The sequence below is a fragment of the Betta splendens genome, chromosome 10 (assembly GCF_900634795.4).
Source record: "Betta splendens chromosome 10, fBetSpl5.4, whole genome shotgun sequence".
Taxonomy (NCBI): domain Eukaryota; kingdom Metazoa; phylum Chordata; class Actinopteri; order Anabantiformes; family Osphronemidae; genus Betta; species Betta splendens.
The window spans coordinates 13,031,737-13,059,088 of record NC_040890.2 but is presented as its reverse complement, the minus strand read 5'-3'; the positions used below and the strand labels follow the sequence as shown (position 1 = coordinate 13,059,088).

The following is a 27,352-nucleotide window of genomic DNA, read 5'->3' as shown; positions in this document are numbered from 1 at the left end:
TTCAGGCTGCCCAGACTAAGAACCCTGTAATTGTGAGCCAGGGGATCCGTGGCTCACATTTAGTCAACATACCTCAAAACTGTTCTTTCTCCTCACTGTACGATCGCCCCCTGTTAATGTCATTGCCAAAACAGAAACGGGACATATCAAAACAATTATTTTGATGCGGCTTCAAGCAACGTAACATTTCAATACGAATGGCAATGGAACCTTAGATTATTACAAGGCGTGGCTTCAGGCAAACAATCCCATCAGAAAATGATTGAATATCATTTTAATGGGTAGAAACCTATGAGGCTTTCATGCTGTCTATCTGCCATGTTATTAGATAGAGCATGTCAGTCAAGCGGAGGAACACAGAAACAGCGTACAGACAGGCTGACAAGACATAAACACGCTGCCTTCCATCTTTGTCCCAGCTTGGCATGTTTATCTAGTCTAGCATGTGAGCTTAGCGCAGCGCTGTGCGTATGCATATGGAATAATCAAGGTTCAGAAACTAGCGCCTGAAGGATGCCGCACATATAGCACGAGCGCTTTGAGAGGGTGCCAGGACGGGCCTCATTTGCAAAGCAATTTGACAACAAAAGTAAAATACTCCACGACTTCAAACCAGATCCTGGAGACGCCCGAACGAGGGAATTCGCCGAGGCCGCATCCGCTCGCGCTCGCTCCTGATTGGTGGAACGCAGCCTTGCACTGATGCAATGTAACGGCGGCGGCGGCAGGCGAAGAGGCCCCGTATTCACCGGAATCACAGCCCAAACCTCCTGTTCACGCAGCAGCGCCGCGTGAACCGGCTTCAAGTGTGCGTTGATCAACTTGGACAGGATTTCCGTCCGCGATGGGGAAGAAAGTGCATTTTCCCGCGCTCGCAGAAACCCGCCGCTCACAGGAGTTTCACAGGCTGATGTTGTTTCAGACGGAGCACGATAGCGGCTGTGTGCCGCAGCACATGCCTGGCATATTTAGTTGCTCAGCAAAGGTATCCGTTCCATGCCTATCTCCTCTTTTAAACAGTGAGTCACGCAGCCGCTGTTTGCTTTCAGTATCAAGTTTTCATATTGTCGACGCACTCCGTCAGCTACAGTGAGTGACCTTCAGGTGAGAATGCCTGCAACATGGCTGAACCTTGGATGCACCGCGATTCCATCTCAGCGGCAAACAAAAACAACATTTATTAAACACAGTATAGGCTGTTTTTTGGGTTGGTTTTTTTTTTGGTGGAATGTCTGGTTTGAAAAGGCTGCAGTTGCTGCCAAACTGTACAACCATCATTTCCCGGCTGTGGTCACAGATGGTGATGGTGAGTTTGGTTAAACAGTGCATTTGAGGGAGGTAGAGGTGTTCTTGGGTTAAGCTGGATATAATTATATGCGTGTTAAATCACTGTCAGGGTCTAAAACATGACTAACGCTGTTGCTCAGATAGTTTGGAGACGAGGGACAGTTTAATACAAATTGAGGCCACGAGACGAGAGACTGCGAGCAAAGCTCTCTAATCCACCAACATTTTGGGTGACTTTCTAAGATAAATACTCTGGCATTGTCTTGACGGGACGCGGATCAATCCTGCGTGGCGGGAGTCCGACTCGTACACTTGACCATATAATGCGGCGCGCTTGTCACAATGCAACTCTCTCTCTCTCTCTCTCTTCAAAGTCCATTTCTTGGCCTGCTCCCGTCGCTCACTCCCTCGAACCAGTTTGTGGTCGGGAGCCGGGGCGGCGCCGCTGCCAGCGCCTGGACGATAGCGGCGGCCGCTCTGATCCAGGCGGCGGCGAGGGAGGAGGCCAAGTGTTACGCGAGCCACCCGGGGGCGAGCGAGCGGCGGCGCCGAGGGGAACTGGCTCTGCAGATGCTTTCAATTGGACACGGACCGGAGCTCATCCACTTTGTGGGGACGTTTGTTTTGTTCCGGGACCTCGGCCGTGTGTTTTTTTTTACGGGCGCGTGAGAGTGTGTCAGAGAGATTAAAGGGGGGGGGTCATGCACTCGTTCGCATGCACGCTTGGGTTCGTGCATGACCAAGCATCCGTGCGTTTGCATGAAAGCGTGTGAAGCTGCTTTTTACACACAGACACAATTACCCTGAAATGAGGCTGAGCTTTTTCCCCCTCCTCACAGCTGGTAATTATAGCGTCGGCTGAGTTCTTATAACCTATATTACTACTTCTCTGCTCATGTCCTTTAGACGTAAATCTACTCATTTCCCTCCACGGGCAGACGCGCCTCTCAAGAGCAAGAGGCAACACAACACTGTCGTCGCCTCTTCATTATTCCTGTTTTAAACAACCATTAATGCCCTCATTCAAATGCTTGGATGCCGCTTCGCTGTTAAAGCTTATCAGCAACAGTCAACCAATTTACTACTGCAGTCCTCTCTCTAGTTGGCTGAGCAGAGCATTAAGTGTATTCAAAATTACATTAGCCGCGCGTTGTTATTGACTGCTCCTCACGTCCGGGCAAAACTTTATTCTGATAAATGAAAATAAATAATCCTTATCAAGCTAAATTACCCAGAGCATGTGCTGTGAATCAGCAAATCCGCTCCATGACATTTTACTGCTTTCCTGACAAAAAGGTCAGAATGATAAATATCTCAGTGGCTGTGACTTCTGATGATACCAAACAGCAAAACGCAGGAACAAAAGAGCGCGACTCTATTTGGTAAATGTATGCTAATCGTCCTCTGTTTGCCAAATTACAGAGGAGCCGCTCTGTTTTGACGAGCGGCCTTCCCTCCTCTCAGCAGAGGTGCTCCACGTCGACCTTTCAGACCCCCGTGTTTTCCGCCGCGCAGCCATGATAGGATTAAACACCTAATGCATTTCCGTCAGGGGCGCGTGCATTTATCTTCAGCGCGCACGCTGTCGTTCAGCCCCGAACAATCAGCTGTGCGAAAACAGAGCCCTGCGTTTGTCTGAGAACAGAGGCTCAAAGTAGCCGGCGGAGCGCCTCGCACGGGCTTTCTCACCAGACACCGATATCCATCCCGCGAAGTAACGCCGCCCGTTCATCTCCCTGAGCGTGACTCGGGGTTTGATCGGGCAGGAACCAGGAAGGCTCCGCTCGGTCAACGCCGACGGGACGCGCTGGCGTCCGAGGCCAAGACCCAACGGAAGCGGCCGCGCGCCGTTCCCCCCGCGGCGCCCGCCTGCTGCCAGGCTTGTGTTCCACGCCACCAGAACCCAAACCCCCGGCTGGGGAGCTGCGGCCACACATGAACCGGGACACGCGGGCAGATTGGGGTTTCAGCTATACAAACAGTTTTCAGAGACAGAGCTGCTGTGCAAGCAGAAATAATCTCATTGGTTGCGTTAAACCGGTGGGGAGTTTGTGTGGCCGAGCAGCAGCGGGCTGCCGAGGCTCAGGCAGAGGGGGAAGATAGCAGGCGGCTAATATTAGCGATCCCAGTGCTCCATCTGACTGCAATCACACTATTATGGCGTACTTAACACGTGTTATCTGGGTTAGATTGCTGCCCATCCATTTTAAAAAACAGCAAAAAGGGGTTTTCTTTAAAATACTGAAAGAGAAAGCAGCGTTATTTAATCCAACTACCCCGAAAATCATAATGGATCCGAATCGTTTTCTTTCATATGAATGCATCAATTTTGTCCATAACAGAAAAACGAAATAATATTTCATGCACAAATTATAATTCCTGCTAAATGAACTAATGTTCCAGCTGCAGGTTGTTGCTTCCACCAAACCAGCAACTAAAAAAGCCAAAGAACTAAATATGTGCATAATATAAAATCAGCTTTCACATTTAAAGATTCAGTTTTATTATGAAACATTCAGTTGGTTGCTGACGGGCATTTGTTCTACACTGATTCCACTGTGGAGCGTTTGATGCTGAAACAGGACCTGAATAGATTACTGGAACACACAGGCATTATGTTCTGTGCGGCTCAACCAAGGCTGACCCTCACATTCCCAGCACCAACTTCATTTTTCAGTCGCAACGAGGCATCTGCTAACTCCAACACAATACATCATTCATGTGCGGGGAACGCTTTTCCAATGGCTCTTGTCATTTAGAATGAAATACTGTCTTATATGTATGGTAAACAACTAGAATTAAACTGGGATCAATCTATAACCAGTAGCTCCTCGGGCTCCGCTGTCAATCCCAACCAAATAACTGGGTGTTACAGTATGACCACAAAATTAAATGAACAGATTTGCTGCTGTTTTGGGGCTGCACACATGAATTATGCAAATATGTGATGTTAAAGTGTTACAAATGCGAGACTGCTTGTGAGTCCATGCTCTCGTTTTTCAGGCCGAACTCCTACTGCGCTGTGGGTGGACCTCAGTAAAAAGCCCACCCGTTCGGCACAAGCCAGTTCCGCCGGATGACGTGGCGACCCATCAGCGGCCCATTAAACACGGACACACACGCGGCCGCCTCAACACCTATTAGAGGCGGCGGAGGCAGAGGTTACGACCACGGGACGGGGACGATATTTGTGTCTCTCACTTCGCATTACTGGCATCTTTGGGAAAGGCTTTATAGATGTGGACAGAGGGAAAGAGAGGCTTTATCAGCAGCAACACAGAGAAACACATTAAGGGATCAGAACCCCAAAGGTCAATTGTGGCTGTGGGCAGTGCTTTGTTGTGCTGTCCCTTCTCTGTATACTGCACTGAAGCCAAGTGACACATGTGAAAGCAAGTAATAGTGCAAAATCCTCCGAATAAAACCGGACAGCAAGCGAGCCTTGTTTTTTTCCCAGCTTTCATTCTATGGTGCCAATAATTATAAGTACGTTTGACGCGACAGACGCGACCGGCGCTGGGTTTTTCTGCCCTTTTTGCAGGAACATAAAGCAAACAGAATGTCAAGGAGCTTTCGGTAACAGCTCGCAGCCATTCATTCCATTCACCCGTCCACGTCATGTGTGACAGATGCACTAACACGTCACGTAAACACATGAAAACGACCCCGATGCAGTTTTGTAATTTCAATATCATCCTTTTTAAAGCCGCCGCAGAGAGCTCTGCCGCTGCCTAATGCCGCTCCTCTCCACACCTCACCTGCATGACAGCCTGCTAATAAAAGGCATGTTGCCCTTTTTCTGAGGATGCGAACCTCTCGCGCTCAAATGCTTTTTTTTTTCATACATATATTTTCAGCATCTGAAAAAAAACTGTTTTTTTTGATTTGCCTCTAATGTATTTTGCAGGGCAACACTCACTGGTTGAGACAAATCCCTAATCCCTCACAAGACGATAATAATAATAATAATAGTAATAATAATAACGTAATCCTTATTCCCAGATAGAGCCGTTTTCTGAAAAGACTGTTTTTGGCACCGCTGAGGTTCTATTGAAAGAGAAGAGCCATGGGAAGTTATTTAAAATACACAGCAATTAAAATAAGACACACTGGCCAATCCTACCCTCCATGCTAATCCTCCCTGAAACAGATGTAGCTATTGTAGCGGGGAAACTTTCTCACTGCACTGTATCTATTGTGTATCACTATATAATGTGGCATTCTTACTCCATCCCCAAGTGTATTTGTTCAGGAAATGAAAATGTATTCTATTCAGACGCCAGTACAGTAGGTGCAACTAGTGATCTGACTACCTGCCACCGCAGAAGCCTGAGATTTCAGCTTCAAAATACCAGGTTTGCATCATTTTTTATAAGACGACGAGAGCGAGCGAGAGAGAGAGGGAGAGAAAACACACATGACTGCAACAGCTGCTGCTCAGCTACCGGAGAATACATGCAGCACAGATGAAAGGTGATGAGAGGCTTTTTACTCGTGGACTTCACAAGAGGCTCGGGGACGCGCGTGCACGTGCGCTCCCGCAGAGCAGCATCCATAAATGCAGACGAAGTCACGCTGCTTCAGGTTTTCTTTTTATCATCCTCTCTAATGCAAACGGCGGAAATCAAGCAGCAGATGAAATCCTGTTTAACTCTGAAAGTGCTCGTGACCACGTTTAGCAGTGAGTGACACTGATGGACGCTGGCCTGCGTTCACCCCTCGGATGAGGCTGATTGTTGAAACGCCAAGAGGAGCGGCGCCTACGAGGCGGGCGTTGTTTCTGTATTTTCCTCCCGTTCTCCTCGCTCTAAAAAAAAAGGCCGACTGTCTAAATCCAATACAGTTCCTCTCAGCGTGAGGCGGCTTCAAAGCCCTGCTCCGTGGTCTGGCCCGTCGATCCTCTCACCCACCTCTTAGTTGTTTAAGAGAGCAAAAGCACAGCGGTGCCGTTTCTTAAACACACAGATCCCCCCAGCACCCACCGCGCGGCCGCTGTTTGGCAAAAGAGCCTCTCTCTCCCCCCGCTCGCTCGCCCGCTCGCTCGTCCTTTAGCTCCCCTCACCTTGGACTCCGACTCTCTTCTCCTTCTCATTACCCGCCCTCCTTCGTAGACCTCATTACATCAAGATACTCCCCTCACTCGGACTCCCCCTCTCTCTCCCTCTCCCGCATCCCCTGTTGCACAATTTATCTTTCATTCCTTCTTTCACGCTGGCTCCATGTGTCAGTTACCTCTACCCCCCCCCCCCCCCCCCCCGCCATCATTTACCTTTTTCTATCCCCGGCTACTTCAGCTGTCCTCACTCCTCACTCCGTCCTCTCCTCTATCTTTGCGGCTCCATCCCTATCGCCGCCTCTGCCTCTCACCTCAATCTCAATGTAAAGTGATTGATGCCAAGGTTGGGCTCAGGGCCGTCCCTCCTGCCACACACGCGGGTGGGGGTGGGGGTGGGGGGGGCATCACACCGACCCCAGAGGGGATGCCGCCACTTCAGAGCTGGAGTGCATTGGGGGGGGGGGGGGGGGGTGGGGGGGGTTGCGAGAGGGTTCGGCGAGCGAGCGGCGCCCGGGTCTGGAGGGTTCCCTCGGCGGAGAGCGCGAGCCGGTGCAGCGGCGGTGCTCGTTATGACTCTGCGGGGACTGTCCTGCAGGGCATCCACCGTGCGTCTGCGGAGCTCATTACGGCGAGCCGCCGCAGAGCCGGAGGCGCCCGGAGGCAGCCGGGATGGGAATGTGCTCCCGAGACGAGGAAGGGGAGGTCTGCCCAGATTAGCCCTTAATCAGAGGCACCTGTAGACAGTCAGCGCCTCCCCCCTCATTGCCTTCCCCGCTACTCCCACCCCTCCCAGTGTGCGTGCACACTTTTCCTCGCTGCTGTAATTATTGCAATTGCTTCACTTGACTTTCATTCCGTAGCAAGGAGTTGCACAGCTTGCCTTCTAATGAGAAAGCCAAGCTATGATCCGGAGGTGTTATTTATTTATATAATTATTTATTCAACACAGCATGTATAATGTCAATTATTTAAATTAGTGTGATTTTAGCACGGCGTGCGCGGCGAAGCTCCCCCCACTGTGCGTTTTCAGCATTCAATCCGCATCGAACTCCTCATCGCGGCGGATGGAGAGTTAATTAAGTTGTAATGTGACGTGCGCCAAACCGAAGGCATATGATTCAAATCAGCGCTTACCGAAAGCGGAGGTGACACACACAGTTAAATCACATTAAAAAATTACCTCGGCTCTGTCTTGTACAATAAAAAGCTAAATAGTTCAGACAGTTCCCAAAACCATTTATGCAGAAAAGATAAAGGCCCGGTTCAGTAACACCGAGACGTAACCCGAGCTCAGCGGCGCTAATTCACTTGTAATAGGCCGAGGGAGTCAAAACTGACACGGGCCGGCTACTTTCTATTGCATCACTCCGCCGTTCGCCCAGCACGAGCTGTGGAAATCAAATTGTAGCCGCGCGCGTCTCATTCACTTAGTGCATCACCCCTGCTCCACCTGTAACCCCGCGCGCGCGGATCCGACGCTCTGCGGGGACGGGGGCGCGCGCGCGCGATGAGCCGGACGAACGTCTAATTCCGGCGACGACGCAACAAAACAAAGCGGCGCCTTGGATTGGAGTTGGCGGGAGTCGGTTTCCGGCGCCGCACGCGCGTACAGTGGGGATTAATAAAAACGAGAACAACGCGATGTGCACGAGTGAACCGCTTCTTGCGATTCTCCCCTCACTCGCGCGCCCTCCCTCCACGAGACGCGGTGTTCTTTGAAACCGCCTGTCAAGCTGCTGTCTGCGCAGGCAGAATACAAAGAGTTCACCCAAGAGCTGCACCTTCCTCCAGAACGCGCGTGCAACGGGCCGCGGCTCGGCTTCCCGTCCACGCCGCCCGTGACGCGCCCGAGCCCACATTAAGTCTAATTGTAAACATCCTAATGTGAACTATAATAAATCTCAGGTGTCACGGAATATTGTTATTCATACAATACGAGCAGCATAATCGCGCTAAAGGGGAAAATAATATTACTTGATGTTATTTCATGCTACTTAATGAGTATTAGGAATTCGCAAATGCAAACGAGGCGAAGCGTTTAGATTCCTCTGCAGCTACAACTCCCCACCTACAGCCCCCTATCTGTCCTCCAACAGGTTCTGCCTCGATTCAATTAATACACCCACTTAAACTGCTTTACTGGATTTGTGCATAATTCGCCACGAAGCTATACTTTAGTGCACGTTCCCATTGTAAACAGTAGAAACACACATTGGGAGAATCACACGAACCAAATATTTGACAAAAAGACGCCGGTTATCAGCGCATAAATATCTGAGGAGCCTCGTCTCCAACCATGAAACTTGGCCTCATTATTTCAGCTTGATGAGCTGCCACACCTGACAGAAATGTGACATGAATAACAAAAACAAAAAGATTTGTGTGGAGAGGCTGATCAGCCCGTTCCCTCGGTGCCCAGTAAGAAGACTGGCTTCACGGGCGCCGCCGCCGCTCGCACCGTGGGGGACGAATCAAGTTCAAAGGAGTTGTCGTCGCGCAAACTGGGAGGAAGGAAAAAAAAAAAAAAAAAAACGAGAGAGTGGTGGAACATTCAGAAAACATCCAGCTTTATACGTGTTTTATCTTGATGAAATGGAACCGCCACGCGTTTTGTTTTGCCTGCAGTGTAAAGCCAAAAGGTGAAGCAAAGAAACAAAAAGCAGGAAATAGAAAAAAAAAAGCCACTTTCACTGTTGAAAGACAAGGTATTTTCAATCTCTGTCATGGTCACAAATCAAAAAAAAAGCTCCCAGTTCTATGAAACGCGCCACCCCGCGCGCCTTCATTTGTACTTCTTTATTCCGTTTGTGCTCATGCAACTCGCAAAACTAAAAGCTAAGGGCTTGTGACAGAGTTACTGAAACTAAATTGTCATAAATTTCCGCTGCTTATAAAATGATGGATTACATTCATCAGCGCGAGGCCTCTAATCTAATCTGGAGCCGCGCTCATCAAACGCCTCTCGGAGGAGGTGCGCTGATCTGGGATCACTAAATGTGTCCTTGTTTTTCTCCCATTTCCAGCGTGATCTGAAGCTAAAACTGATGTCGGATCAGCACGGGCACTTTGGAAATAATAGCCCTGATCTCGTTTGTGCACTGATGAAAGAGCTGCAGAAGACGTCCAAAACATGGGACAGGCAGAGTTTTTAAGCCTGTAACAGGCAGACAGACAGACAGACAGACAGACAGACAGACAGACAGACAGACAGACAGACAGACAGACAGACAGACAGACAGACAGACAGGCAGGCAGGCAGGCAGGCAGGCAGGCAGGCAGGCAGGCAGGCAGGCAGGCAGACAGACAGGTCTGTATTCTATTACTGTATATCGCGTACCGTGTGCCTGTGATGCTGTAGCTTTCAGCTCCAGCAGAGGTCTGCTTCTAGGACGCGTTGCGGCCTCCCCTCTCTCTGCCCACACATAATGACACACTTGAGTTGCTAAGCTTTCCGCTTTGCATGAACCAGGGCTACAGTCCTCGCAGCAAACGACACTGGGACATGAACTGTGAGGCGGCGTCCTTTCTTTTCTTTAGGCTGCCAGTGCATTTGTTTTCATTAGGTGGGACTGGTCAGCAGTCTAGGCCCTCGTGTCCAGTAATGGAACATACGATTGCAGGGCCATTATAGGCGCCCGGCGAAATAAATGATGTATTGATCTTAAATATTCCACACGGTTGTGTCTCTCTGAGCAGCTGTTACTGCCACAAAAAACCTCATTACGAGTCTTCTTCAGGGACTATTTAATGTACTTCATGCGTCTTGCTCACCGGGTGCAACCCAAGTACATGTAGTACACGTACTGCCCTCCTTCAGATATTCAGGTCTGTAACAGTAAAGCAACACGCGCATCCACTGCGACGCTGTAATGAAAACAAAGCCAATGCAAAGGTGTGACACTGTGCATTAATGTAATTACATCGCTGGAACTCCGCGGACCTCTCTCTGTTGTGTGCGACGAAACAGAACAGGACAGCGAAGCAACTGATGCATACAAGTCACAGTCACAATTACTATTTCATTAAGGAGCTGCTGCCATTGGCAGGCGTTCGCTGGCATTGTCGTCGGGAGCCTGGCACGGCACCGGAAGGAGGGGGGGGTGTGGGTTTTGGAGGAGGCGGCTGGGGGGGGGGGGGGGGGGGGGGGGGGGGTGGAGGAAGGGGGCGGGGGTGGGGGATGAGAAGGAAGGAAGGCAGAGCGATGGGTGGGGAGGAAGCGCGCTCTAATGTGGGTCATCGCGGGGTCGGGTGGCGCCGCCGCCCCCGCACCTCGGCCCCAAACACATATGCTGCACCGCGCCCCCACCTGCGTCAACGGCCCTAATTATTCCCGGTACGAGGAGGAGGGGGAGTCGGGGACGGAAAGACGTTCGGAAAACACGTCAGTCCCGCGGAGCCTCCTCGGCGTGGCACGCGTGCACCCGGGGAGATGGAGGCTATCCGTCAAGATGACAGGGTGCTGTTAATTGCGCTAAAAGGAGCTGGGCTTTATGCTGGTGGTTGGGGGGGGGGGGGGGGGGGGGGGGTCTACCACACACTGGTGCACTTAAACGGGCACGGGGAGTCTGGACGCTGCTTGGAGGTCAGATTGCAGAAAATGCGTCTCTCATGGCAACTTTACGCATAAAACTTGGACTATTTATCTTGAGGGAGCCGAGATAAATGAAACGTATTGTGTTCAAGGAGATGATCACACACGCCTTTCTGGATTTAACCGGACCATTTCTACGGTACCTGAAAGCAACATGTGGCAGAAACAAAGTCGCTACAGTATAATTCTAGTCACATTGCAGCAGCAGTAACAGCTGGACCTCGGTTCTGACCATCACCAGCAGCACCGGCACGAAGCCGAGGCCAATTCTGCAGGTGTAACACTGCACTGTATTCATCTCACTTCGTGTGTAACTGCTTATGTTAATAGGATTTCAACTCAATTTATTCAAGTGCTGATCAATGGCACGCAATCTCGCCACTTCATGCATTATGTATTTTAATGGAACTCACTTTCTTTATAGCTGAATGGCTAAAGGTTAACAGTCCCGATAGGTGGGACTCCCTGAAGACTAATCTGAACTTCAAACACAGCTTTTTCTCTCCCTCCGCGAGGCAAAAGTGCACAACAACAGAAAAGTTGTTTTTATCACCGCGTCTTGTGGCTCAATGGGACGAAGAAAGCGATTTATTACCACACATCCTTCGCTCATATTAATGCGACTATAAATGCCCGTAGACGTTTCACTCTCGGTGGGAAGTGAGGCAGAAAGGAGGAGGAGTTGGAGGCGGGGGAATTAGTGAGAAGTGTACCGGCACAAGGGGGGGAGGAGGGGGGCGTAGGTGGGGTGGGGGGGGAGTGAAACGCGGGGAGGGAGGGGATGAGCACACGCCCGGTAAAACCTTAAACCAACAGCACACAGAGATACGACGCAGCTCCTGTAATCGCGCTACGCTAACTGACATTTCGCTATGAAAGCGCAGGAATCGCTCCCCGCATCCGCCTCCGCCGCCGCTCGCTGCTCAATAACGCTGGCATGCGACTCCCAGGACGGCGCCACGTTGGACCGCGTGCAGGGAGCGGCGTAAAACCCCTCCAGTCTCCACTAAATCTAGAAGTGGAAGCCAGGAGGTGCTGGACACACATCCTGCCACGGTCACTTGGCGCTTTTCACCTTATTGTGTTTTCAGTCATCCAGATTTGCCTGTGGCCTTTGGAAAATGATATTGAGCTGCCGACGCGAGGACTGTGGGGTTTTTATTTTTTTCCCCACGTCGTTCTTGTGGAAACTGTGCATTTTTGCGGCGGGGTTTTTGTCACCTCGAGATCGGGGACTCCACAGTATGCGAGGAGATCTAAAGATCCGAAGTGGTTATTTGGAAATAATGAAAAAGTGGGGCCTGTTCAATGAAACCTGTCGTTCTCAGGTTCCCACCAGAACCGCACTAAGAAAAAAGCGCGCACGCCAGAGCAAGTTGCTTGGAGAGACTCTGACTCGTGCAGTCAGAATTTGGCCGCATTAGCTGCCATTATCATTCTGTCACTGTCTCAGTTTTACATGGATGAAAGTGGATTAATGGTAAGATGTATGATTGCTTAGGGAATATGGGTATTTGGTGAAGCGAGTGGAGGCTTAAAGCTGTCAGAAAATCACTTAGTCGACAAAAGATTCCAGTCAGAAACATGACGTGGAACCTGTAAAGAAGCACTTGCCTTCGACACAGTCTGAACTGGGGCCAGTCGTTTTAACTGGCGCCATCAGTCTCCTGCAGGTAATGCAATTAGATGCCACTAATATCTTGGGATGCTCTTCAAACTGCAAATGCACTTTTGCTAAACAGCGCGCACTTTAATAACGAGTGACAGCACTCAAGGAGCCAGATTGAAAAAGCTTCTGCATGTGATTGGCTCGAGTAATTGCGCATACAGAATGCTCCCACTGATAGAATTCATGAACTGAAAACAGATGTTATCCACATTCGTGCCGGCTTGTTTGCGCTGTTGCCAGGCAACGCGTCTCACCGTGGGTTAAAGCGCGCGTGCGAAATCTGCAAGAAGGGGATGAGGCCGTCGGAGCCGCAATTACATTCCGGCGGTCAGTTTGTTGGGAGGCCTGGCTATAGATCAGTCGGCGGGTTCACGACCCGTCTCAGGAAGCAGCTAATCCACTCGTGACTCGGCGCTCACAATTTGGCTCGGGCCTGAACCTGCAATTAGGGCTGCATTCCATCCGCGCAGCAACTCAGGTGTCTCATTCTTCTTGCGCTGCGGGCACGCGGACGTGTTTTTATTTTACTTACGACGGCATTAGGGGAAATTAAACTCCCCGGGATTATGTGCTTTGACTGCGCCTGTCATTTATGTTTAGAACACAGGCCGCCTACAGTAGCTCCGGAGCAGCTCCAGGGAAGCCGCGGGGCTGTCAGACCGTCGGCGGAAACACTCGCGCCATCTCATAGCGGCGAAAGTCGCCCACGTGAGAGCCGATCGCACACAAGCGCCGGCACATATGCACAAACGCGCGTAAAGTGCATCAAGTGAGGTACCTCAGGGCTAGACACGGGCAGCGTATCATCAAAAGTTCATGGAATCACTGTAATCTTGGGCTAAATCTCTTCACTTGACGGATTAACTGGTCTGGAATATCAAAGTACACAATGCAATATAACTAAACAGGGCTGATCAGCCGCTGTGATAGTGACTTTGTATCCAGAGCAAGAGAGATAGAGACAGAGAGGGAGGGAACAGGATCTGCTGCTCGCTCCCACTATTCGCCTCAAGGCAACGTCAGGATAAATCTTCTTAGGGATTATCCCAGCTACACAGTGTTCTCTGTTCTGCCCATTGTATGCCTCTTTAAGCACAATTGATAAATTAGTTATTTATATTGTGGATGGATGAAAGTCAAACACTGGATTTGCTTGTGATTCTTTTGATTGGAGGAGCATTAGGTACAATGAGCCCTGTGTGCTACATGGCAGTGCAATGAATCTGGAGCACATTAGGAATTACAGGGAAGAAATGTTGGCATTGCACTTTGTGTTGTTATTACCTAATTTTACCTTGCGGATACGGTTTTCAAGCACAGGAACCTCAGCTGTGCATTCATGCCTTCCAAAAGGAAAGGGCAACAAGCCAGTAGGAGTTAAACAATACCGGCAGAAACGCTCTGCTACCCTGATTTCAGTTCGCCTGCCAGCTCAATAGGGGCCTAAATCGCTCTTAAATGAGTTACACATGGGATCGCATATCTCTGTGGGAACCCTTCTGCTTTTAATTTCAGGTAAACTAATAGCTTCATTTATTTGTAGTTATTACATATGTATATATATAAATATATATATGCTCTAAAAACTGCATCACGCTCTCCATTCTGTCAGCTCACTCTTCTATAGTTCATGCATTTTAATTCATTTAGGTGGTTCGGCCAATCCCCCAGTCGTATGAAGTGACAGGGAGTTTTAGTTTTAGTTTAAATTGAATTACCGTCAACTACTCTACTACTCGTTTCCCCCTCGCCCCCCCCCCCCCCCCCCCTCTTTCCCTGATTGTGCCCATCTTCCCATTTTTCTCCGCAGACAGCAGTAGGTTGTATGTCTGTATTTTAACTCTGGTTGCCCCCAGCACATGTAAATGACTTTGGCACTTGATGTTTGAAGAGAAAAGATGAAGAAAAACTCCCTAAGTGCAAAATCAAACAGATAAGAGACAGGAATTTTCACTTTGCTGGGGAATGTGTGTCTTGACATGCACTGCCTTTTATGTTTTCCTTTTAAAGTAGTCAAGGACAGTTAGTTTTGGAGGCAAACTAATCTTGAGTGTTAAGGATACATTTAGGAGGTTCCATTTCTGTGACATAAAATATTTTCCGTGAGGAATCTTATAGAGGGGTAACAGACATTACTCTGACGTCCACGCTAGCCGCCCTGATGTGTACAGGTGGGCCTCGCGTTATCACCCAGCTCCATATGTGTGGCCCTGCGCCACGGAAATAATCGACAGAGTGATCATCCATACATAAGCAACCAGCCACAGTCACATAATAAAACCTTGCTAGAGAGGGAATATCTCACAAGCCAGGAAGTTGGTGGCTCAGTGCGTTTGAGACTATAACTCCATATGACCCACATTACACCAAGTCATTCAAACGACCTCTAAGTCGTTATCTCCAAAAGGCAAACATGGCAGCATTTCTGCCCCCTCCTTCTCGCCAAGGATGCCAGGAAGTATCTGACTTTGCAAACACCCAGCCTCGCTGCGTCGGCAAATTCCCATTTTGAAGGTCAAAAGTTGTTTGGAGTATTCGGGAAGATAATGGCGCTACACTGAATTATGGGTGTACATCTCTAGCGGCGCTCCGGCTGAATAAATCGATGGTTGAACAATCCTGGGTGATAAAAGTGGACTTAACCTATCGTGTTCTGAGCTGCAGACGGCGGCAACCTTAGCGAGATTTACAAAGTGCATCACAGACAAAAGGGCTAGAAATCGGTAGGAGAGAAGGTTAAAGGTACAGTGAGGAAAAGATTAACATTTAGACCCTAAAATCTGAAAAGGTTGAGAAGTTACGGGTCTCTCTGATCCCCCTTAAGAATCTTTTCTCAACTTCTGGTGTGGAGCACTTTGTCCTTCTCTGACCTGGATCATCAGCAGTAAACCCATTAGAAAGAGAACACCAGATGACAAATGCTCCGGGATCATGCTGAGTATTCATCTGCCACATTTGTCTGTGTGACAAAGCATTTCCTGCTGGCAGCGAGGGTCATCTTACAGCGTTAGCACGCATGCGGCCAACGGCTGCAGCACATGCTCCACATAACTCATTGACGAGCTCCGTCTTCTGTTGGGGTGAAATAAATGGCTATCCGTGCGCATACGCGTCCAGAGGATCCCGCGGAGACTCAATTGGCGTCGTCTAGAGGGACACGCTGGCCTCCATTTCTTCCCAGCATGTGTTTAAGCCCCGAGACGAGCGGCTGTACGTTGACAAGAGGATAAAACTCCGTAACTTAACCAGAGAGACTGGACACCCCTGGCAATCTCTTTGTTGTGTCTAAAAATAGCGGGTCCCAGTGGTCTCTCTTGGAAAAAGCAGAGGCACACTTCATTATTTCATTATATCCCTCCACTCTGATTTACATGCACACCAGAGGAGGAGTAATTTTTATCTAAGCATCGTGGCTGTGCCGAGGAGCTAAGCGCCGATCCCCAGCAGAATAGCAAGACATAAAAAACAAGCCGGAGATCTACTCAGCGCATCGTGCCCTCAAGATGCAGACATGATCTCATAGTAGCAATGTCTTCCCTAAAGCATTAAGGTATATATGCACCGTGTCCATGCGAGCGGGAATCTGGGTCCTGTCAGTCACAGCGCTAAATTATGTATCACGCTAGGAGCCGAGTGAAGTTTAAATTGGGAGGAATCCAGGATTCTGTGTTGCATCATTGTTTCTGATGATTCATGCACTTGATGTTTGACTATATGTGATGCATATTTAAGCGACTGAATGTGCATATTCTTTAAGCTTTAATTGTGCATATTTTCCCCTTCATCTCGTTGCATTAACTCGCCGACACCGTACTGTATTACTCACTGATGCTGAGAGTCCACCCTGAACTGTTTGTGACCTGTGTGCAGTCAGCAGGTACAGAGCATTGACGCATCGCTCCTTGATTACACTTACGTGGACGACACTGCCCAGACTGAGACAAATAATAATTTAGAAGGATGAACCCGCCAACGGGAATACGAAAAACATGCTTTAGAAATTAAACAATGCTCTGAAAAGTGAAACGTTGAACTTTCATTTGTCATGAGGAATTTAAAGCCCATATAATAAAAACCTTCTGTTGCACCTCTAAGGAGGAAAGTGAACTAAAACACACACACGCACATTTGATCATCCTGACATTCTTTTCCAAACAGGAATCCCACAAAAGCCTCCTAAAGGATTCACAGACACTGGTCGATGCGAGTGACCAGAGGGGGGTCAAACAAATGTGGTGTCTGGGTGACCTTAATCACTCCTAGGTTCGTCCAGGCTCGGATTTCACTTGTGCGCCTTATTTCAGGTCACTGCCTCAAAGTCAAAGTAGGGCATAGTCATTAACTGTGGGAACATAACACAATCATCCACACAATACAATAAGGTCGGCACAATTCACTGAAGTGTTGTCCATTACCTCGGGGCTCGGAGACATGTGTGTGCTCCATCACAAACAGCTCCTGTCTATTGTATGTGTGTGCAGAATAGGTAATACACGTGGAGAATTTGACTGCAAGCCGCCTGGAAGATCGGCTCATTCTCCGGGCTGAGACCGAGGGGGAACAATAACCCAATTGACTGGCCGAACGGAGAGAGAACCATGTTTTGATTTGAGTAATCTAATCACGCCGCATCGTCTGCAGATGCGATCTGTAAGCCAAAGCCCGGCGTCGTGTCTCGCTGGCTTCATTGCGAAAAAAGGAAAAGTACAAATGGGTGTTAAAAGGAGTAAAAAGCACCAATTTGCGCCAGCGGACGCACGGCCCAGCGTGACACCAGGCCATTTCACTTGGTAATGACTAAGTGACCAGCCGGGCAACGCGGGCCACTCCAACAAAACCCCGTCGAAATGACACGTAATAATTTGTCTGACTGATCTGGGCATGAGTTGCTGCTCTTCCTCCCGACTGCATGCACATAAATTCTTTATGGCCATCAGTGGATATCACACGCATTATTGAAGAGATATTGCTGATTCTATTATATCTTTCATCTCCTCAGCTCGGGCTGTGTTAAGGGAGAGGCAGTGGGACTGCATTTTGCGTTGAAAGGCAACACACCCAGGTAAAGACGTTGAGGAAAGAGGGCCGCGTCCTGGAGAAGAAGGGTGATCGGGTCAGAACCTCGTTAAAGGCTTAGAGATGTTTGCTTTTGTTTGCTGTGCAGATTAATGCCCTGGGTTCAAGTCAAGGAGCCGGCAGCGTCCTAAGTAAGCCATCAGAATGTGAGCGACCACCTAGCTAGCATTAGCTTTTTGTGGTTTAGCGTTTATTATTCCCCGCTAATAGCTCTGTGCAAACCTTCTCGGTGATATGAAACCGGTCTTCATGTGCGTCTGCTTCACACAGAGCAGCGCTGATGAAAAGAAAGTGCTCCCGCATTAATCATGGCTCGCATGACACAAAGATATCAAGCTGGGGATGCAGTTGCAGTTATATTGTATTAGGTTCGTGGGTCTCATACAAACGGCTTTGAATGCGATTACACAGTGTTCTCAGTTTTGTTTCCTCACCGACGTCTTTGTGCCATGTTTTTTTTTTTTTTTTGCTTGTCAGTGGCTAAAGTGACAGCGGAAAGCAGCATGTGTGGATCAGCTTTGCGCCGTGTAGATGTCTGAGTGGGATGCGTTTGGGGCCCGTGCTCGTCTTTTGTGTTTTTTTGCCCCAGATTGAGCATGACAGCTATGCACTATATCCTGTTATAGAACACAAGTGCACAGACAAAGACAGAGGAGCAGGCATCAAACGCTTTTGTTGAAAAGTGCCTCCAAAGCCACTGCACAGTCACTTATGCCATGTGAAACTAATTAGTCAATGGATCTCATTAGTCAAATGCTTTTGTTGCATGTGTCCGGTCCAGGTTTAGAAGATTGCCAGAGGCCTGAGGCTGGAGAGGTGGTCTTAGGGAGGCTTTGCAATGCGTTGCATGTAATCAAAGGTATTGGAAGTGAAAAGCTTCTGCTTCTTCTACTTGTTACGCTGAGATTACATCCGTTCTGCTAAGCACATAAGAATGTCCTGACATTTACTTGGAGTTCATTCACAGACAATCGAGGATGCGCCTTAAATACAGAGCCCCTTTCTGAGAAGAGACGAGGTCACTGCCGTCTGGTTCGTCCCGCGTGCGTCACCGGACCGAAGAAGCGCGTCGTAGGGATACGAGTCATGGAGGCGTCGCGCAGAACGTCCGCCGCGCCGGAACAGGGGGTGTTTGAAACGCAGTGATTAGCGCAGCGTCCAGTTAATTTTAACAAGGTTTGCAATGGGACTAATCAGGAATTAGGAGTCGACATCTACTTTAAATCGCCTTCCTTGCGCATTTGTGGGGGGATACCGTCAGCATGGAAAAAAAGGCAATTGTCTGCGGTCCCCTGATTATCCCCTGCGAAATCCTATAATCTGGCTGAAAGTACTTAAAGAGTCAAGCAACAAAATAAACAACATTGATTATCATCCCACTGTTCTTTTTTTTGTTTCCAAAGTGGACCACGCAGAGAGGGAGGGGTCTGGAGCCCAAGGTTGCGCCTTCCCCCGGTCAACGCCATCTGCTTGTGCAAATGTTAAGGCAGGCTAAATACCCCCTGAGTCCTCTGTTCAAACCAGATTATCAGCTATTCTAAGGAGGCGGACGAGCATCTTATCATCTCCCAATCTCTTTTACAAAAGCAAATCAAGAATTCTGTATGGGGATTACCAGGATTAGGGAGGACACAGACTCAGTCCTCCTCGGACAACGTCTTAAGTTGCTGCCTTTGAGCCCGGCCACCTTCGGCTCGCAGACACGCGGGCGGGCGGGCGGGCGTCCGCCTCCACGGCGAGTCCTCGGCCCTTCCACTCGCTCCTCACTTCCAGGAATAGTTGCTCTTGTGATATATACGCTACAAGGTTAACACGATGCGTTCGGTGTAACACTCAGCGCTCTCAGCTCAGCTCGCTTACATTTCATAGACGGAGCTTTACACAGCACTGACAGCTTCACATCGTGTTAAACAATGACCCACAGTGGGACGTGGCGACGTTTGAACACCACATTTATTAGGCTCAGCAGCATGATAGATGGCTGGACGGATTTTCCACAGTATGCTTCAAAAAAAAGGAGGGGGTGGTTTTTGGGGGGTTAAAAAAGGATTAATTTCAATGCAAATAACTTCTATGTGACTGTACCCGAGCTGGAAATGTCCACTGAGCATGCCACCACTGACCTGTTAGCACAAAGGATCAATAAACAAACAGGAACACGGGGAAAAAAACGTGGTATAAATTCAATTTTGCATTCTCTATACTCTATTTGTTGTTGTGCTTGGGCTGGGGATTAGCGTTAAATCTACATGGGCAAAACTAAGGTTGAGGCCATGTGATTACTTACAGGGGAGGGGTGAGGGCAGCGACGACAAGGGCGGCGTCTCCTAAAGAATGCTTGTAAAGCTCACTTATCCCCGCTGTGACAACTGGAGCTACATACATGCAACACAGCAATCAAGCAGAGCACGAGCAGCCGTGCCTCACGTCACTGCTGCATCAGCGACAGTATTATCAGTCCTAACAGCCATGGCGTGGATTTCTCTACCTGGGATGCTTTAAGGAGACAGGGGTAAAAAAAAAAAAAAAAAAAAAAAAAAAAGCACCCGCACACCAGCCGAACCTCGTTCTCCTTGCACACACGCTCAGCGACTACTGCTTTAGATCACACTTTTAACAAGGAACAAACAATTGTACAAGCAATCGATGTTCCTCAGATCCCCGCTCCACAGTCACACCTCGTTTAATCAACAGAATTGTTTTCAATGAAAACAATCTCCGGGCTGTAGAGCTACTCAGTGTCTCAGAAAGAACCACTCGGCGGGCTTCCACACTGATTTGATTGTTGCACACACAAAGGTAGCTAGACCACCGCGGCTATGGGGGATGATTGAATTATTCAGTTTGGCAGAGATTTGGCAGCAATTGTGTGGAGTGTTGCCTTGAGTGGAGTGCAACAGAAAGACAGCATCTTCTTGTTTCCTGCACCACTGCACAGCACATGCATAAACAGCCCCTGCTTAGACAGCCAGCGTTGCTTCAGGACAACTCCACATCGTACCCAGAGCTCGCTTGCTGCTTGGCTAATTGACCTACACGTCCCAAGAGGCCGCCTTAACATTAAAATCGAATTTAAATCAGTTTTAATATTTACCGTTGAAGATTTAAAAGAGAGGAGTCTTTGAAGTGCAAGAAAGAAAAAACACAAGTTGGTTCAAGGCATTTGTGTGTTTCTAAAACATGCACATGGTTTATGGGGATATCAAAACCCTGCTGTCAAACTGGCAACTCGAAAAGAAAAAGACTATTTCACAGGTTGTCCCTCAATAAAATAAAAAAAAGTGAAACAGAATAGACACAGTGGTGCTAAAAAGAGGAGCTGAGCCAGCAACAACGGTGTTACTTAAGCTCCGCCGGTCCGCAACGCCGGGCGGCGGTTCTATAGCGTTTGCAGCAGATGCCGGGGATCTCGGTGGAGAAGGCGACTCGTAAAATCAACGTGCAGAAGTAAAAGTGGGTTGTCCTGATGATGAAGGAAGGAGGAAGTCACTGATAACGCGGGTGAGCCGCTGATTGCACTGATTGCATTGTCAAGGTTGGGGAAAGTCAGCCACCGGTACCTTTCACCACAGAATGACAAACTCGACTTGAGGTCTCAGAGTAATCACAGAGATTATTTTTCATAACTAACAACAAACACGTATGATTCATCAGTACAGTGGCCTCAAAGGGTTTATATTAGAGGAAAGTGCTGCGCATAGTAAGTTTCACAGCAGACGCCCGCAGCCACACGATGAATCGTGAAATAAAGAAAGTGGGGGGAAAATAAAGAAATACAATTAATGGCGACCATATGGGGAGCCTCAACGCGGGAGCACAATGAATAGCCGTGTGTGTTCCTGTGTGAGCTCCGTGCATGTCCCTCCATCTGCAGACGCATTATTGCATTAGATGTAATCAAACTTTCTACATATAACTAGCTTCCTGGCCTGTTAGATGAAATTGAATACTGCATCCTCATAAATCATGAATCAATATGTCAGCGAAGAAAGTCTGGAAACGCTTCCCTCGGTGACATGCTGTAATAGAGGCGCGGGACAACCTTTAAGAATCACTTTATGGGCCATGCGGAGCACGGGGAGAGCTCTTAAGGCGACTTGACCAAAATCCCAGGACCTTTAGCGACTGCACATTTGTGTGGGCAACAATGAAAGGGTCCAAAGACATGTTTTGCAACCCACCCCAGCAGCTCTCCACTTCTATCCTTCCTTCCATCTTGCTCATCTTTGATTTTACAGCATTTGTTGCCTACTCTGTCTTCAAGCACAAATGTTAAGTCTCATTAATGCAGTTGCTTTGTCCAAGTTTTACTTCATTTATTTATGGCTCGTTTTAAATATCTTAAATCCTAATTATGCACAACATTTAAAAAATGGAACCATAATGGATCTAGCACTAAGAAATACAACTAACTCGTGATCTACTCAGGCGCTGTGTTTATAAGTGAGAATGAGGCACTTAGCAGGTTTACATTCATCTATTAATAGAAAGCTGACATTTATGCACTCTGTATATGAGAATGCTCTGCTGGAGTGTGTATCGTTTTCTCAAATCACCAAGGACATATTCCCCAAGGGAACTGATTAGCTCGCTCTCAGTTTTAGAATATGAAGTAACTTTGATAAGCAATTAAACATTTCCTCTTGTCTCTTCTGTGGCTTTGTTTAATGTCTTTCAAGTCTGTATTTTTGGATCAGATCCGCGTAAACACTGAGTAACGCCGTGTTAGATCGGCGCTTATTGCACCTTCCAGCATCAATCTTCCCCTCAGATATGTAAAAACCCAATGTTTGTGTGCTGCTGTACATCGTAATAGCGGGGTTATCATTATCAAATGATCATTATCAGCTCTCATGGAGGAGAAACAAAGAAACCAAAGTTGCGTTGTTCCAAAAAAAGCTTCGCTTCTGCTGTTTTCTTTCTGTGCACTTCAAAAGGATGCGCACCCGCCGAATTTCCATAACTCTTTATCTGTAATCTGTTGCTAATGAGCGATGTGCCGTATATTGAAACCATTTCTCCGTTTCTTCCTCCTAGTTAAGAGCCACATTGCTGCAAAATGTGCTGCTGACATGAGCCAATAATTGGAGCCGGGCCACAGGCTGGTTGACCTGTTCTGCAGGTACTGTACAAACAGTAACCACCACTATGCAAAAAAATGCCATGTAGAAAACTAAACTTTACATAAAAAAAAAAACTTAAAAAAAAGACTTATTCTCACAACAATGAATAAGAAGAGTCATCAAAATATGCAATACAATGCAAAAGACTTTTAATAAATTTCAGAAGCGCACACATACATTAACAAAACATTTACAGGTTTCTGCACACTGGCAAATCAAAGTCAGTTACAAAGATCATGTAAGGTGCATATTGTACTTTACATTAAATAAAAGTGAGCTTGTCTGTCTCCCTCACAGGGACAAACACTCTCCCCGTATATGAGTTTTTTTTTCTTTTCCCCAAAGATCAGGCAAATCTATTCATTACACAGTGCTACGATGCTATGTATATTTCACACTGTGGCTCCTACGCAGTAGTGAATACATTTGATACCATAATTACATGAATATACCCCCTCAATAATAACAACCTGCCTCACAAAGAGGTAACACACAGAAAATTAAAAGCTTTGAAATAGACATAGTCTGGAGGACTATGACACATTAGGACTGGAACGAAATCAAAAAGGCTTCCGGTCAGTGTAGTAATTTCATTTAATTATATATAGTATCTCACAGCAGGAGGAGCGGAGTGTGGGCCGGTCCATCTGCACATTTCCAAACAACTACATAGGCTATGTCCATTTCAATGAATCTAATCCTATGGTTATATGTAGGAGCCTTCTAGGCGTCACCTATCAAAGCAGTCTTTACCAATTAACATGACTATTGAACAACAATGCTGCTAACCCATCGAGCTAATCACTGGTGTCTACTGTAGAAATGGGTCTAATCAGGGCAGAGTGCACCGTCATGGTTCTAAAGGTATAGAAATACAAGCAAAGTGATGCTCTTAACAAAAGGACTAAGAAGTAGAAAGTGCACCGCAGTGGATTTACTGTCAGATGATAACTTATTGCTGATTTTTTTTTTTTTTTTACTTGAGCCTGGATTACCTTTTCATTTTGGTGTTCAATGTTCTTCTCATCAGAAAATTTCTTTTGTCGGTGTAAATAAGTGCACAACGTCAAGTCATTTTTGCTTAAGCCCAACAGCTCATATTAAACTGCCTGAGGATTATTGTTTTTTTATGGTTTTTTTTCCCATCTGGAGTCATAGTAATGTGGATCTCGCAGGTTAAATCGGTGCTGACTTAGGGACTGACAGCGACACAGGAAAGGTCAGGCTTAGCGCTCTTCAGATCTGCCCTACATAAACAGCTTTTGATTAGAACCCCGGCAGTTAGTCCCTTGTGATTGTGGCTTAGCGCGTAGCATTAAACTTGTCCTACCGCCTCTCCGTCGGCAGCACAGTCGTGAAGCGCTACGGACGCGGCGGCTCCGCGGGGGCCGCGCGTGTTTCCGCGATATTAGCCACAATCACCAGAAAACGCCGTCGGCGCCATGAGACGTGGGATAAAAGGAGAGCACTGTGACGTGGGGCCCAGCGCTAATGTACAGTAAGCCTACAGGCTGTAGACCTTGCAGCATAAATACATCAGAAGTCTTTAGTTCCGTGAGCAGAGCCCAGATCGAGATGCGGCGGATGGTACAAAAAATAAAAAGTACGAAAATAAAATGGCCACCGGGCAGTTTCCAAACAAGGCAAAGAAATGGAGTCAATAAATATAAACACCATCAACTCTGTGAGAGATATACATACATACATATAAACATACTTTACATATCTACTGACTGGGTCTGACACCTATTTTACAGAATGGGTGCAGGAGTGGGGCGTTTGTGAGGAGGGCTCAGGGATACAGTACAGCATCATCCGCTCTGACACAAGTAAGTAATAGCATAGGACTCAATAAAGCATATCAAACTTCCAACAGATTCACAGGAGGAGCTTTGTCAAGTTTCAGGCAGGCAACATGAAGTGTCTCTTTTGTGGAGACCCCCCCCCACCCTTTCCCCATCCAACCCCCCCCAACCTCCAACCGCCTCCAAGTTCATCTTTTTCTCTCGATTGTATGAAAAGGTGCAGTTTGAGGCTGTAGAGATAGTAAAGTACTTGTTTCACCTCTTCAGTTCCTCCTCTCCTCCCTCCGCCCCCTCTCTCTCTCTCTTTTTCTCCCCCCTTTTCTCTCTTTCTCTCTCTCTAGGTAGTGGGAGCTAGAGATTGATTTTAATCCTGTGGGAGCGAGCTGTACCTGTGCCACAGAGTGTGCCATAGTGTGGTGGTTTCAGTGCCGTCTCCTGAAATATAGAGAGACAGACATATAGGGAGATTGTCGTTACAATATCATCGAGCTCTGAGCAGCCTAAGCTGTAGCCTTATCAGTGCGAGGCTACGCTGAACACTGCATAAAAAAATAAATCAAAAAAAAAAAAAATCTTTGAAGAGAGCGTAAAAGATAAAAAAAAAAAAAAACAAGCATTCTTCAAGGCACGGCTGGCAATCGTGTCATTATCTTGTCAGGTTTCCTTGAAGAATGCTACAGGTGTCACAAGTTTGTGCATTTTCCTGTACTTATCAGAGCATGCGACATTTCCCAATTATCACTCCCGATTAGTCTCCCACCACACTAGTGCAGCACTCTCCATTCCCCCTCCAAAAGCCGTTTGGATCAATTTAGGCCCACGCTTTCTTTGGGACCCTTGCCAGTGGGTCCTCTGATATGTACAGAATATCACACGTTTTTTGCATGGTTTTGTGCTGTTCCACACACAGTTAACAATGTCTGGACCGGGGCGGGTCTGAAGTGATGGCGCTTACGCTAGCAGGACGCGCTGATTTCAGATGCAATGACTCAACAGAAATAAAAAAGGAACTGAAGGAAACAAAAGGGACAAACAAGGCAACAATAACAAAGCCATAATTAGGGGTGAGTATTTAATACAGGCTCTCGGTTTGATTAAAAGCCTCCTTAGCCCTTAAAAATCAGAACTTCTACCCCTGGCTACGCACCCGCCATGAGTCAGCACAGGCACTTTGTCATCAGAGCATGGGTGGCTGGTGTGAAAGGCCCATACTTTCACCCACACAAATAAATTATGATATGCAAAAACGTTGCACACTGCTGCCACTGTGTCCAACGCGTTTATATTGCGATCTTTTTAGTTAATATCACAACCTGCATTAAAACAACACTTAAGGGTCTGCAGGGTATTTAATCAAACTGTAATGTATGCAAATGCCACAATACGAATACACTAACATGGTTTTCTCCGATATTGAGTCATAGGAGGTCGGTTTCATTAAGCGGCGACCCTTAATGCTCCATGGGCCTCTGAATTATAGGCCAAACAAAGGGATGGATCCGCCTTTTTTCACCGCCTGCATATTCATGGTGATGCCTGAGATCACTCCAGCGGCGTGGTACGCATTTGATCTGCCTCCGCTAAAGCGCGCACAAGTGCTCCTCATCACTGGAGGCAGATTGACCTCTGGTACCGTGGGGTAAGGGTTAAAAGAAAATGATGAGATGCGCCAGGAGTGAGAGGAAACGGGCAGGTTGGGAGGAGGTTTGCATTTACAAATACGCCGCTCGCTGCATAATGAAGCCATATGGTGGCACAAATCTGTAATCTCTGAAGTATTATTACAAGCTTCCCTCCTTATCAGCTACATCTGTAAAGTCCCTGAAAACATTTTGGTGACCTTCAGCCGTAATCATCTCTTCCTGTTGTTATTCCACGGACGGCTCTTTTGGTCTTCGCTTTAGGTGGGGGAGCGTGAGGCAATCACAGATCACAGGAACGAGCGGAACTAAAGAACTGTCTGTCACTTTGAGGAACAAAAAGGAGGATGTGACAACCTGTCGGTGCCTTTTTTTTTTTTGCTTTTGGACGTCTGGTGTTAGGTGCAGGTTCGAGAGAAGCTGAGTAGCCAACAATGACAGACCAAATGCACTTCTTGTTTAAACAATGACACGTGAAATGATTTCAAAAGCATCTATCGGTTTTTGAAGACGTGCTGCTTTTAAGGGTTCTTCAGTCTTTGAAAATAGACTCTCTTTAAGGAAGCACATGATGTAATCAAGCAGATATCAGATTATAACAAGGCCTCAGCAAACAGGACGACTGCTTAACTATTGTCACATCACTTAGGACCCTGAAGAGGACGGTACTGTACTGTATGTGGCATCTGTGATCATCTTTAAGGACGGCTGCCTTTTCTCTTTCTTATCAGACTCGTTCCAAACCTAATTACAGTGATTTTAATCATACTGTATTACGAGTGATTAACCCTGTAGTGCATTTAATTAACCTTTGCAGCCACCAGCTCTCATCAAACTATTTTTTTTCCATGACACAGGCTTTAAATAATCACACTTAAAACTAGTGGGAAATCTAATGTCTAAAGTGGGAGGCATCACTTGTCAATTGCTCAAGGGGACAGAGACATTTTAACGTATTATCAGCTTAACATCACTGAAGATACGGCTGCGGAGTGGAACCAATGAGAAGGGTATTTTTGTAATATTATTCAAATGCTGCGCGTTTGTGACATCAGACTGCGAGGATATTATACACATTAAACCCGAGCTCCCTCGGAGGAGCACC

General features: G+C 47.5%; 1 protein-coding gene and 1 long non-coding RNA gene across 10 annotated transcripts in view; one reads left to right on the top strand and one right to left on the bottom strand.

Annotated features, from left to right (window-relative positions):
- Nucleotides 1–25,220, top strand: part of LOC114864848 (uncharacterized) — a 136,228-nt gene extending 111,008 nt beyond the window's left edge. For 2 of the 3 annotated variants that reach the window (XR_008695830.1, XR_003787409.3), the window contains one exon: nt 4,291–4,721. This is a non-coding gene — a long non-coding RNA (uncharacterized LOC114864848). Of the gene's footprint in view, nt 1–4,290; nt 4,722–22,716 lie in introns of those variants that run through there. The other variant, XR_008695827.1, reaches the window with a different exon arrangement.
- Nucleotides 1–27,352, bottom strand: part of pcdh11 (protocadherin 11) — a 136,741-nt gene that overhangs the window by 64,621 nt on the left and 44,768 nt on the right. Inside the window, exon 4 of one of the 7 annotated variants that reach the window (XM_029165837.3) lies at nt 22,935–25,042. The exons of the other annotated variants lie outside the window; for them this stretch is intronic. Coding sequence (XP_029021670.1) covers nt 24,959–25,042 — 84 coding nt within the window. The 3' untranslated portion in view covers nt 22,935–24,958. Of the gene's footprint in view, nt 1–22,934; nt 25,043–27,352 lie in introns of those variants that run through there. 7 annotated transcript variants of the gene reach the window in all.